At 41.5% G+C, this 14,700-nt stretch overlaps 1 protein-coding gene across 1 annotated transcript in view; it reads right to left on the bottom strand.

The window, feature by feature from the left end:
- FNDC3B (fibronectin type III domain containing 3B) overlaps nt 1-14,700 on the bottom strand; it is a 390,987-nt gene that overhangs the window by 23,878 nt on the left and 352,409 nt on the right. The window contains exon 24 of the mRNA XM_026650044.2: nt 317-483. Within this exon, the coding sequence (XP_026505829.1) occupies nt 317-483 (167 nt within the window). The remainder of the gene's footprint in view (nt 1-316; nt 484-14,700) is intronic.

Genomic DNA, 14,700 nt, shown 5'->3' with positions numbered 1-14,700 from the left:
AACAACATGAAATGTCATTAGTTTTCAAGCCCCATACGCATACCTACATATACATCCTATCAGTTATGCCCCTCATTAAAATATTTCACGGTAATGGTCCCACATCCTGTAACTTTTGTTAGTAACAGTATTTTTGACCATCTCTGTAGAGTAATTAATCTAGTAAGGTTTATATTGGATTTTCTTTGGTGAGAATTGAGTTTCCTATCATAAGTTATTAGAAAGTTATTTAACTAGTCAACAACCATGCCTTCCCTCTCCCTCTCCTCCTCCTGCCCCTACAGAGCATGCATCAGATCCCATGGTTAATCCATACCTTTGATGGCAGGTGGGACAGATTTGGTTGTGCAGAAGGTACATATTTCTGAGAACGGCCCTTCCCCAGCATCATTTACTGCCTGTATTCTAAAGGTGTAGCAAGTAGATTCTGTCAGCCTTTGTACCTTGTAGGTGTGACTTGGTCCCCTGTAAATCGGAATAAACCTAGAAACCAGCAAATAGAGAATGAAATTAGTTGCACTTGGGGTGACAATAGCTTTTCTGAATGTTATATGCAGATAGGCTTTTTATACCCAACCATCCATACTCTGAAGAACTGTAGCTCATATCATGGAAATTACCAAATATAATTACAAAGATTAGTGTATAAACAAGCATATATAACAAATCTATTATTAGATATTAGGAAAACTGACAGTGTAACGTATCTTCTGCAAATAATCCTCTATATTGCAAAATAATTATATCTGGAAAACATCTATTTATATGTTGCCTACTAGCGACTTAATCAAAATGGATTAAGTTTACTTTACCATACACCTTCATTACAATATAGTAGAACCTCAGAGTTAAGAACACCAGAGTTACTAACTGACAACATTTGGAACCAGAGGTACACAATCAGGCATCAGCAGAGACCAAAAAAAACAAAAAAAAAAAAAACAAAAAAAACCCAACCCAACCCCCCCCACAACAACAAAAGCAAATACAGTACAGTGCAGTGTTAAACGTAAACTACTAAAAAAAATAAAAGGAAAGCAGCATTTTTCTTCTGCATAGTAAAGTTTCAAAGCTGTATTAAGGTAATGTTTAGTTATAAACTTTTGAAAGAACAACCATAACGTTTTGTTCAGAGTTATGAAAATGTCAGAGTTACGAACAATCTCCATTCCCGAGGTGTTTGTTAACTCTGTACACTGATGTAGTGCTGGTAATTTACAGCATTTCACAAACACAGGGCCCAATCCTGCAAACCCTAGCTCATTTGACTAGTTCTTACTCATACAAGTAGCCCCCCCACCCCCCAAGGCTAGATCCTGCTCTTATTTACATCAGTTTAAACCCAGCGTAACTCCATTTAAATCAACATGTCAGGATTTTCAGAACTGATCATAGACCGAACACATTTCTCTGTCTTGAAGAGTTTACCAATTGAAATAAAACAAGACAAACATACAAGGCAACAGCTCAAAAGAGAGCATGTCGCAAGATGATCAATATCGGGGGGGGGGGGAGTTGAAGAGGTAGGTTTTAAAGAGTGATTTGTGAGAACGAGAGAGGCTGTCTAGTGAATGAGATCAGGAAGACTGTTTCAGATGTAGAGAGCAGCTTGGGGGAAGACAAGAACTCTAAAAGGAGATAGTGTTTAGGCACTGACTTCCAAAACACTGGTTCTGGCTGGGCCAAACACAAAGAAAGAAAACTCACCTGTATAATACAATACCATACATAAAGTACAAGATGCTAACCAGAGAGAACCTGAATTCCAATTTACATTGTTGTCTCCACTAGAGAACATGTCAATAATGTCAATAATAGTCATACATCAGACAGTGATTTCTAGTTCTTTATGCACTCTGTAAGGGGATGCAGAATGGGAACTGAAGGTACATAGCACATCACAGGACACGCTCAGTCTCTTGCAGCAAATGATCCTTAATTCTCAGTTGGAGAACACAGCTGATTACTTTTTGCATGGACCCTGAATTTATGGGACTATAAAATTCACCACTGTGAATCACGTGGTCTTCTGATGGTTAATACATGCATTCAATTATCCTAACTATTTTAGATGATTTGGAACAACTGGGAAAAAGACAAAATGATTCCTTTTGACTTCCCCTCCCCCAAATCTAGAATTCTATTCTGAATAATAAATCCTGGCCCTTTAGGCTTTTTACAATCTTTAGAGAATAATCAATTCAGGGGTTTCACAACAAAAGGGCTTGTGCCATTAGCTCTCAGGGGACAGAAACCAATTCACATTAAATTATGGTACAAATTCATAGAAGTACAAAGCACAAACAGAAGTCAAGAATCATCTGTAATAAAAAGAAATGTTTAGGGAGGTCAAAATTGCTGAATTGTACTTTGAGGACTAATCAGGTTTAATACTGCCATAAAGATTTAATGACCCCTCACTTTGATTGTAAATTCTAGATCCATCCTCAAAATTTATGAAGAGTTTAGGAGAGATCAGATTAAATACTTCTCTTTCAGCCACTTTCTGATTTAATATGAAATTTCTGAAGAGGAAGTGTACTTCTATTCAACTTTAGACACTGATGTTTTCAGGTCGGATTGTCTTTGCTATCCCACACTTCTGATAGTAATGTAAGCATCAATGGAAAGTTTCAAACGGCCAGGAAAGAGCCTGTTATCGCAGGGTAAGTCTTTTTGGAAGTAGTTTTATATTAAATGCTCAAAATGGATAAAGCGTAACAGGCTGCAAATTTAGGCCTAGTCTGTGTATGTGTGTACACACATAAGCAGCATTCCCCTTACCCTGCACATCCCAACCTAAACACTAGCTCAAAAGTAGTTTCAGCACACAGGGAAGTGAGAGGATTCTTCCCTCCCACCAATCCAGGGCATGTGGATGGCAAGATGGAGGCAGAGTCCCAGCCAGTTGCTGTCATTGCAGTGATGAGTAGAACTAGTTGGGTGTACCAAGGGAAGCAGATTGAACCAACTAAAGGGATGATGTAGAATGTACTCTCCTCCAGGCTGGGGAGTTGTGGGTAGGTGTTGTGCTTGCTGGAGCACAATGCCTTCTGGAGATGCCCATGCCACAGGATGGCCTTGCATCACCCCCAAGGCAAGATAGATTATTTGAAAAATCAGATTGTGAATTACACAAAGGCAAGGAATCCAAAAGTGAAGGTTTTGTAGTAGCATGAAGAAGTGATCCAGTAAAGCACTTATGTTTGTGCTTAAATTTAAGTCAGCGGGACAACTCTGTTTGACTGGGGAACTACTCTGCTTTACTGAGGACTAGCTTACCGATGCTACACTTTAATCCCTCCCTCCCCAGGAGGGCAGAGGCCCTCAGCATTTGCATGCACAATTTTTGTTTATGAAAAGAGAAGATGTTGCAAATACCCATGCAAAGGTGTATTTGCCCTAGTTTTCATGGCACAAGTCAAGTCCTCCCGCAGTTTAAAAGTGTTTCAGTCAGCCATCCAGGGAGCAGAAAGAATACCATGTGACTTAGGTCACATAACACTGATGGTGAATGGTGAATGCACAGAGCAATGGGCACAGTGAATATGCTTAATTTTGTTTGCATCCAAATGAAGAATGGTCTTTCAACCAGTTATGCACCCACCTTATAGTAATTTCATCTATACCATATTTGCTTATGAAAATGGCATGTAGAACTCTGTCAAAAGCCTTATTAAAGTCCTGATGTATCAAGTCAGTTCCTTATCAACTATGCCGGTTATCCTGTTTAAGAAGGAAATGAGATTGGTTTGGCATGATTTGTTCTTGACAAATCCATGTTGGCTATTAATCATCACCTCATTATCTTCAAGGTTTGAACAAATTGATTGTTTAAAAATTTAGGCAAAACACAGGAAAACTTACTGAGATTAACAACCTGCAACTTTCCACAGAGGACTATGGGAATGTCGCTGGTTACGTTTTGAGTTGGAGTTTCCACCTCTCTGACATTTGGAAATAGGCATAATTATTCCAATTACTCTCTCCCTCATCCCCTTTTCTTTATCTCAAGAAACATCTGTCAGTGAAAGCAAAATGCATTCCAGGAAGAACCTGTATCCTCACTGCAATACACAACACTGTAATGGTAGCCGATTAAAACCTTTAAAATGTTGCCATGCCTTCTAAGATGACTTAGAGGAAAACAGGCTGCTTTATTAAGTCAATCAGATTCAATTAAAGTTAGAGTCTGCAATAACAATAATGGATCCTAATTATGTCAGAAGATGCATATTGTGATTTAAGAAATGAAAACATTTCATCTTGATTACAAACATTTAAACTTCAAAACACAGCTGACTTTTTGATAATCATGTAGAATTCTATTAAAGCCTGCAGTAGGCACTTTGTATTCCTTGAGAAGTGATCTTCATTACATTTAAAATCAGTGTATTTTCCATTTGGCACTGAAGCTTTTAATATCTGTGAGACATGTTCTGCAGTCCCTACTCAAGCAGAACTCCTAGGGGAACGCCTATGGGAGTATACCCTGGGTAAGGATTGCACATGTTTGGAATCATACTACATCATGCATTGTAAGCTATTCTATGCATCTACAAAGCACACACTGTTCTGTCAGACACCACAGATTGTATGTTCCTGTGCTGTATAGCCAGTTAATGTTTATTAAAGATAAGATTAACTTGTTTTCATTCTGACCGTTGCTAGTGAATGCTTTTAAAATCTATAGCAAGTTTTAAATAATATTAAGCTTCTTGAGCTCTATATAACTGTGCCCCTCCCAGCTTGTCCTCCTTGATGAACTTCACATTGCACCGTCCCCTTTACTCCTGACATTCCAACCCTTGTTGTATGCTCATTTCTCTGCTTCTTGCACAATCCCTTCCATGCCTTCTTCCACACAGCCCCCTATGCATGAGACAATAGTCCTGAGCCCATCTGCCAGGCCCTCATCTTGTCTGCATTTGAGACCCTCTTAAAGACTCCCTAGCGAGAATGGGTGTGATTTGGATATTAAAAAGGCTTCTCTGTTCTTCCCCTTCTTCTAACCTCTACCCATTTATCTGCCTGTCCTTGGACAGAGAGCAGCTTTGAGCAGTGAATCTCCCTTCGTGGATGACTCCAGGGTACATTATGAGCACCAACATAAACTGATCATCATCATCAACAGGTGCCGACAAATACCCCGGCTTTTCCTTTTGTATGAACATTTCTCATTTAAACAAAAGCGATTAAAATGCAAATTGGCTTCTGAAAACATACTTAATAAAGGAAAGAGATATCTAAAAAATTTATGCTATTTGATGACTTCGTCATGAGAGATGGGAAACTCATACGAGCACTGAATGCACAATCCAGAGACTGATTTTAACCAGTTTCCCCTGCATGACTACTGTACTTGCCCAGGAGAACTACAAGTTTGTTTTCACTGGTTCCCCAAAACCCCACCAAACCTGCTTGCTGAGGCAGGGATAAAGGTAGAGAGAAGTCTCAGCCAAGGTGGGCTCATTATCTTATTGGACAAACTGGACTGCTTGATAGATCAACAAAATTAGCAGTTGAAGGGAATGGTAAGTTCTTTTGGATGTTAGTGAAGCATGTTTCTCTGAAAGCCTTGGACATTAATTCAGATTGGCTTAGTTATGAACATTGCCCCATGTGGGTTATAAATTGGCCGAAAGAATGTAAATGCTGAAACCCACCCTTGAAAAATAGACGCAGGTTTAAAATTATAGAGGAAAAAATGGCTCAAACATTCAGTTGGATGGACCATCTATGTGAACCCAAAAATTAGTCTGTGAGTTTGAGAAACCTCTGGTTCTATGAGGCTTATTCCCCCCTCAGCCTGAGATGTTGAAGGCTGCAAACTATGAAGCTTAAAGTCAGGCTTTGTTCTCTGATGTGGGGTGGGGGTCAACTTTGCTGGCATTTTGTTCAACAGTTCAGTAAACAGCCTTGTGTTTACTGTGGGAAGATCACACCATGCAAGAATGGACCATTAGTATTAAGACTACATTTTAACTTGAGGTAATATGCCCTCCCACTCAATAAGTACCAAAACCTGAAAACAAAAGTGACTTTGTCTAGTGAAGGAGACATTCCCCAGATATTTCCCCCACCTTCTTACCTTAGCAGCCTGAATGATTCTCCCTGACATTCTGTCAAACACAGAAATCATTTATTTATTTACACAGATGAAAAGAGAGAACAGGGTGTCCTAGAAAAATTGTTTGGGAGAGGTCATGGCTCTGATTTTCTCATCAATACTCTTTTCTCCTCAATAAAGATCTTTCTGGGAAATGGTATGTATGTCACAGCTGTTTTATTACCCCCACTTCAAGCCCTTCCAATCAAACAGAGGATTATGAATGTGCCTCATTCTGTCTTCATTCACAAGGCCTCAACTCAGTTTAATCAGCTGGTTCCTCTTTGGATTTTGCTTATATCTTGGAAACACATTTTAATACCCCAACAACTTAATTTAAAAGAAAAATCCAATGCACAGCACTAAATAAGAGAGCATTCTCGAGCAAAGTACAATGGCATAAACAGAAGCCTGATGCTTTACTGTCTTGCTGCAAAATATGGTGATGTGCAATATCAATGGGCTGAAGAGAAATTTAACCTGGCAACCTGAGGCTTTTTTCTCCACAACACCGGCAACTGCCTAATTTAAAACCAAGGTTCATGCATTTCATGAATCAACAGCGGTTAATGGCTTAATAAAGCAGGATTATCACAACAGTAAAAATGTCCCTGTTTTCTTCACAATTACCACCCCCGCCTCCCACTTAGTTTTTTTTTTTTTAAATAGATGGCTCCTCTACTCTGTTTACAGAGCACATCAAACCTCATCTGTTTATGTGATTTTCTTTTCCCACCAGCAGTTCCACATACTGTGAGGTGGCACCTAGAAAAGTAGAAGCTGCAAAATAGGAACACAATTCACCGGAGGAGTAAGAGAACATCAAGTTCTTTGCAGGGCTTGAATTGGAAAAACAGAGGCCAGATTCTCAGCTGATCAAAATGGGTGCAGCTCCACTGAAGTCAAAGTGCTGATAGGCCCCCACCTCTAGACTTCCATCAGCATGAAATCCTTCCTCACTCACACCCCTGCATCATGACGGACATCCACATCCTGCCACAATTGGTCTGGAGATTTACCCCCTTCCAGTCTCCAACTGAACGTCTCTCCCACTGATGTGAGAAAGTGTCATTTTGTCTCAGCTGAAACAGTGGGGGGCTGATGCACCAGAGGTATGAGGGCAGGTGTTATTTTAAACACCTTCCTAGCAAGGGTTTCAGAAAGATAGAGCAGATTTAAATTTGCAGCCTGGGCTCCATAGGAGCCCCATGAGCTGGGAATAGCTGGGAAATGTGTTGCATCATTATATCCCCTGACACCCTAGTCATAGCCCTCTCCCCGGCCAGTACGACCCATAATCAATCAATACCTAGACAGACAGAATTCATGTATACATGATGTGTATATGCACATGCACACATATCATCCTAAGCACGGAGTTGACCGACTGTCTGGAAAATGCCAGAGATTTAAGAGCAGAAGTGAACAGAGTATATAAATATTGTTTTGTTTTGGCTGTTTTGTCAAAGTTTACTGTCTGAGTGGTACCAAATTTTTTAAAACCTAGAGAAATCACTGAAGTCAACAGCAGATTAACTGTAAATACATTTTTTGAACTTAATTTGTGCTGGTTTCACCAGTGTTATATACTGTTATTGGAGAAAATAGTTCTTATCTGACCCCAATGAGTCTAGCACTACTCCTAATTCTGTTAGCACTGGCACAGCAATTCAGTAACCTGAACAAATGTTTTCTTCCATGCAACCTAAATGAAAGAGCAAGTGCAGAGTATTACAGTTTTCAAGTGTGCTCGAAAACAAAACCCCTCACTGGTTTTTCTAAATAGCATTTTTTTAAACTGATCCATATAAACAAGTATGTCTCCTATTAAAATAGGCAGATATTTACAACCATACCATTCTATCCAGCTAATATAATCAAGTGCTTCTTCCTTCAGAGTACAAAGACAAAGATAAATCAAAAGAGAAAGAAAGATAAAAAGAGACATAGGAAAAAATATTTCCTTTCTTCTGCTTAGTCATTGACTGTACTTTACAAACCAAGTGATCTGCAGGAGATCCATGTCGATAGGCTCTGCAGAGTAAATCCATGTTGTCAAAAGATTTGGATCTAACTTGCATTCTGTGCGTCAGCCTTTCATATGCAGTAGCACCTGACAATCTTGTAACCCATACTTATGGCTATGTGCCATTCTTCTAATGACTTGGACTCATTGGGTGGAAGACGTATGTAAACTATAAGAGCTTGCACTAGGAGGCCTCTGCATCCCAGGGAAGAATTTCCCGTGTGGAGTGACAGCCAGCCGTACCAACATCCTTCCATGTGGTTTATACCGTTTGGGAGAGCTCTGGTTTATGTTTGGTGCTTTATAAGAGTCCTGTAGGCAGAGATGCACTGAGTCCAGGCATCATCCAACTGCCTCAGCTACACTGCTCTGCCAGATCGTGCTTTTACTGGCTGCCTGACAGAGGGAAGGTTGCAATTGTTTTCTTACACTGCCCCGGTGCTGAGGCCCTGCAGAATCATTTATGCTCTTGGAAATCGCCATAGGGCGTGGGTGGGTTTGCATACAGCCCACCTTCTCTGCTCACACTGAGACTGGAACTGGAAATTCCCTATTCTCAGAATTAGCCAACACATTTATTTTACTTTTTATTTCCCTGTTTCAGAACCATTAGATTAAAAAGACTTAGAGACGGTGAGGCTCTCTCTTTCATGTACTATTAGCCAGTCTACTTTAATGACAAAGTCCTATTCTACATCCTCTGTGCAAGCAAACCTCCCACTGAAGTCAAGGGGGGGGGGGGGGGGGCTTTGTATAAGTAAGAAGTAGGCAGAAAATGGAGACCAGGCCTCTGCATGCTAGTGATGGATTAAATGCTGATTCCAACTTTCTGGTAAAAAGTAGCATTACAGGTATGAAGAGAAACAAGATAATATTTAGGCATAGATTCCAAGGCCAGAAGGGACCACTGTGATCACCTAGTCTGACTTAGAACATCCCCAAAACAATTCCTTTTGAACTACAGCCTACCTTAAAAAAAAAATTAAAAAAAATCCAGTCTTGTTTTTTAAAATGGTCAGTGATGGAGAATCCACCACAACCCATGGTAAATTACTCCAAAGGTTAATTACCCTCACTGTTAAAATGTTATGCTTTATTTCCAATCTGAATTTGTCTAGCACTTCAACTTCCAGTCACTGGATCTTGTTATACCTTTCTCTGCTGGACTGAAAAGCCCATTATCAAATATTTGTTCCCCATATAGGTACTTACCGACTGTGATCAAGTCACTCCTTAACCTTCCCTTTGTTAAGCTTACTTACTTATCCTACTCAAGATTGACCTACTTGAGTCTATCACTGCATGCTTTCTAATCCTTCAATTATTCTCATGGCTCTTCTCTGAATCCCCTCCAATTTATCAACATCCTTCTTTAACTGTGGACACCAAAACTGGACCCAGTATTCCAGCAGTGGTTGCACCAATGCCAAATACAGAGGAAAAATAATCTCTGTTCTCCTACTCAAGGACTCCCCACACACACATTTGTGCATCCAAGGATCGCATTAGCCCTTTGGGCCACAGCGTTTTACTGGGAGCTCACATTCAGCTGATTATCCACCAGGATCCCCAGATCTTTTTCAGAGTCACAGCCCCCTAAGATAGAGTTGCCTGTCCTGTAAGTATGGCCTACATTCTTTGGTCCTAGATGTATAGATTTACATTTGCCCATATTAAAACACATATTGTTTGCTTGAACCGAGTTTACCAAGTGATTAAGATCACTCTGTATCAATGACCTGTCCTCTTCATTATTTGCCACTCCCCCAATTTTTGCATCATCTGCAAACTTTATCAGTGATGATTTTATATTTTCTTCTAGGTCATTGTTAAAAATATTAAATAATGCAAGGTCAAGAACAGATCCCTGCAGGACCCCACTTGAAACACACTGACTCTATGATGATTCCCTGTTATATTTTGAGACCTATCAGTTAGCCAGTTTTTAATCCATTTAATGTGTCCAATTTTATATCATATATAGTTTTTTAATTGATATGTCATGCTATACCAAGTCAAAAGTCTTACACAATCTAAGTATATTACATCAACACTATTACCTTTAGAGATAACAGGTCAATTAGGTCAACAATAACCTGGTCTATAATGGCCATACATGAATTAATAACCACAGAAATAAGTTACAACAGACTTACTACACTGTCTTTTATTTCACTAACATTTGATAGCATCAATGACTCATCACATACATATGTGAATTTTCATCTGTCATTCTCAATACTGTTAGTTATTTTCCTAACATGATAGCAACTGATAGTTCTATAATCCTTGTAATTAAATCTCATTTAGCATGCCAAGTTCATAACTGTTGACTGAAATTATGGTGCTCCATAATCCATATAGACAAGCTCATTCAGAAAGCGAAGTAGATTTCTAGCATGCTAACGTCTGCAGAGTGAAGCTAGAACTAACTAAAATAGAGACACATTAGGGAACTATTTGCCACTCACTCTGATCTGGAGCCAGCAGGTATTTTGAATAAAAAATTGTTTTGAAATGGACAGGATATTATCTTTCAAATGTGGCTACTGCAGATGCACAGAAACCATCTTTCATTATATTACAGCAGACTGTGGGCTAGACTCTATTCTTATTTACACTCGGTTATACCAGCACGCTAAGGCCTTGTCTACACTACGGGGGGAGATCGATCTAAGTTACGCAACTTCAGCTACGTGAATAATGTAGCTGAAGTCAACTTACTTAGATCTACTTACCGTGGGGTCCACACTATGCTATGTCGACGGGAGACACTCTCCTGTCGACTCCCCTTTCGCTTCTTGTTCAGGTGGAGTACAGGACTCGACGGGAGAGCGATCTGCAGTCAATTTAGCGGTCTTCACTAGACCCGCTAAATGGACCCCCGATGCATCAATCACCACGCGTCGATCCCACAGTAAGTGTAGACAAGCCCTAAGTTACACTACTGAAGTCACTGGAGTTACTAAAGATGTATACCAGTGAGACTGAAAGCAGAATTTGATCCTGGGTGTTCAATTTTACTTAGCTCAGTGAGAGAAATTTATTAAATTAGGGATTCTTTGAAGTAGATAATCCTGCACCTCAGAAGAATCCTAATATAAAGGACATTTTACCTTAGGCGTCTAACACACCTTTCTCTCATCAGGTGAGACATACGTAAACGACTCACATCCACTAAAAGAATATTAAAGTTGTGACTAAAAGCAAGAAAAGAAGGGAAATAGAGGTGAAATGTATCTAAATATTCCTCAGATGGTAAGACCTTCAGGGCAGGGATCTCATCTTTTCTGTGTTTGGACAGCACCAACAGAAAAGGGCCCCAATCCTGATTGGAGGCTTTGGACACTATCCTAACAAATATGTACCAGTATGTCATATAAATGTATGCCATCTGTACAATGGACAAGTACAGAAGTAGAACAGGATGCCCGAGACCTTAAAGACTTTCTGAATGTTAACTTTCTGTCAAGTTTAGGTCCTGCAGACTAAACAGGAGAGCGCATATGTCTCAGTCTTAATTGTGAATTTCCTTTTATCATCTTCTTTTCCACCCTGAGAATCTTTCATGCATTTTTTCTACTAATGTTCATTTAGCTATTAATATATTTTGTATACATTTTATAACCCAGTAGGTCAGATGTAAATTATAATTGCGGCTAGACTGGGTGTAAATTGTCTCAATTAAATTAAGAGTGTAAACAATTGTCTAATTTGACTGCTTGACACAGTAACTACAAAATTCAGACAAAGGGAGAATGTTTGGCAATGCATCTATCTGGGTCTATTTCTACAGTATTTCTATTCTCCCTCTCATGCACATTATGGGTAGTGAACACAGATTTTATTTCAAAGCTGACATGCTGTAGAAGAAAACTGACCATTTCTTAGTAGAATGATATCATAGTTCTGTTCCTTCACTAGGGACTATGCTACTTAAACCCGACCACAACACTTAGAAGGGTGCTGCCCTTTTATACTCAGAGAATGTATTGGACACACGGGATAGATATATTTATTTTAAATTCAATCTGCACAAAGTCAGTGAAACTTTGTTCTGACTGGCTAAGATAGAGCGAGAAATCAGAAAGTGGCCCTGTGGCAGAGTGTTATAACAATTCTGAAGAAGTGAATGTATCTTCCATATGGGAAGACACGTTTCCTAAACTTTTGGAAACCGAGGCCCTCTTCAGAAAAATGATCACAGTTGCACTGCTGCAGCCCTGCTTTCTGCTGTATAAATTAAGATGGGTGGGTCTTTAACATCTCCCTTCTTTGTAGTCCTTCACGTCACCTCCACTGTAGGACACACTAGTGTAAATCAGGGGTCTCAAACTCAAATGACCACAAGGGCCACACGAGGACTAGTACATTGGCCCGAGGGCTGCATTAACTGACACCTCCCCGCCGCCGCCCTCGGCCCGGCCCCCACTCCACCCCTTCCATGAGGCCCCGCCCCTGCCCTGCCTCTTCCCGCCTCTTCCCTGCCCCCATTCCAACCCCTTCCCTGAAATCCCCACCCCAACTCTGCCCCCTCCTGCCCCCACGGGGCGCAGGAGGGGTGTGGGGTGTGGCGGGGGCTCAGGGCAGGGAGTTGGGGTGTGGGGTGCAGGAGGGGTGAGGGGTACAGCGGGGTGCAGGGATGTGGCAGGGGGCTCAGGGCAGTGGGTTGGGGTGCAAGAGGAGTGCGGGGTGTGGCAGGGGGCTCAGGGCAGTGGGTTGGGGTGTAGGGTGCGGCAGGGGTCTCAGGGCAGGGGGTCAGGGTGCAGGAGGGGTGCAGGGTACGGCAGGGATTGGGGTGCAGGAGGGATGCGGCATGGGACTCAGGGCAATGGGTTGGGATGCAGGAGGGGTGCGGGGTGAGGTAGAGGGTCGAGGTGCAGGGTGTGGCATGGGGCTCAAGGCAGTGGGTTGGGATGCAGGAGGGGTGCGGGGTGAGGCAGGGGTTCAGGGCAGGGGGTCGGGGTGCAGGAGAGGTTCGGGGGGCAGGATCTGGCCTGGCGCGTACCGGGGGCAGGGCAGGCTCCCTGCCTGCCTGCCTGTCCTGCCCCCACGCTGCTCCGGGAAGAGGCTGGAACGTGGGGAAGGGGGGGCAGAGGGGCTGTGTGTTTCTGTTGCTTCAGGCACCGCCCCCAGCAGCTCCCATTGGCCGTGGTTCCCCGTTCCCGGCCAATGGGAGCTGCTGGGGGTGCTGACTGAAGCAACAGCAACACACAGCCCCTCTGCCCCTCCTTCTCTTCCCGGAGTGGCGCCGGGCAGGGCAGGCAGGCAGGGAGCCTGCCCTGCCCCCGGTGCACATCTGGCCGGAGCCGCCCTAGGTAAACACTGGGGGAGGGCGGGGGGGCTGCGAGGGGCTTGCGGGCCGCAGAAAATAACCCCGCGGGCCGCATGCAGCCCCTGGGCCACGTGTTTGAGACCCTTGGTGTAAATCTTTATGATGCTTTCTCTTCTTTCTTACATGTTTTAATGAACAGTGAAATACTTACAACCATGAAACTGAAAGTATCTCCGGCATCTGAGTTGGCACCCACTGAAATGAACTGTGCAGTTCGCACCTCAGAGTTACTCAGACTTCCTGCAAACTCAGGCAGATACCTCTTTATCATTTACACTTACTTCATGTTTGGAATGTTTTCTTCATAAATTTAACAGCTAGGAACTCTGGAGAAGTCTCTCTAGATCTACTAGGGATTCTTCTGTGCTCCCAGGAAGCATGCCTCACATTTTGAAAATTTTTCCAGTAAGGAAACACACCATCAACGGATGATGGAATGATCATATGGGTTTTACCTTCTGAAATGACTCTAGTGTTTAGTAATTACTATTAACAAAGGTGAGGAGTGCCCACATACTATACGGTCTGTCTACTCTCTGAGTAACAGGTTGCTACTTTAAACAGTGTTTTTGTTAGGTGGAATAAAAGATTACAATGGCTCTTTGGTTTGAAAGTCTTGCTGCAGCATTCTACTAATGTTGGAAGTTAGGTATGATGCAGCATCATAAGAAAACCATAGGGTGAAGTTCCAGACCCAATAAAGTCAATGGCAAAACTCCAAATGACTTTAGGAGGGTCAGGATTTCACCCACAGACTCTAATTACCATGATGGAGCATGTATCTCTTGTGGGAAACACAGAGCATGTAATTCCAGGCTCCATACCAAGAGAGGCACACAGCACAAATAACATGTGTTGTCATTGCATAAGCACTGTTTACAGAGGTTAGTTGAATGCTATTTTAGGATAAGTTAAGCATTTTCCATTTGTTAAAGATTATATAGCCCTTGAACAGGGCAAATACCTATAATCTAGTAAAATGTTTGTAATGGTCAATACACACACAAATCATCTTTGTATATTTTTTAAAGCAAACTACTACTATTAATAATGTTCTACTTACCCATTTATTTATGTATAGTTTACAATAAAAGTATTACAGTTTAACTTCTTATCCTAGTGCTTATCTACAGTGGGAAGTTATTCCAGAATACAGTAGGGTGTAAATTTAAAGAACAATAGCTATTCCAGAATACAGTAGGGTGTAAATTTAAAGAACAATAGCTATTC

Source organism: Terrapene carolina, unplaced genomic scaffold, assembly GCF_002925995.2.
Source record: "Terrapene carolina triunguis isolate 2854851 unplaced genomic scaffold, T_m_triunguis-2.0 Scaffold88, whole genome shotgun sequence".
Taxonomy (NCBI): Eukaryota; Metazoa; Chordata; order Testudines; family Emydidae; genus Terrapene; species Terrapene triunguis.
This window is presented reverse-complemented; position numbering and strand designations above follow the sequence as displayed.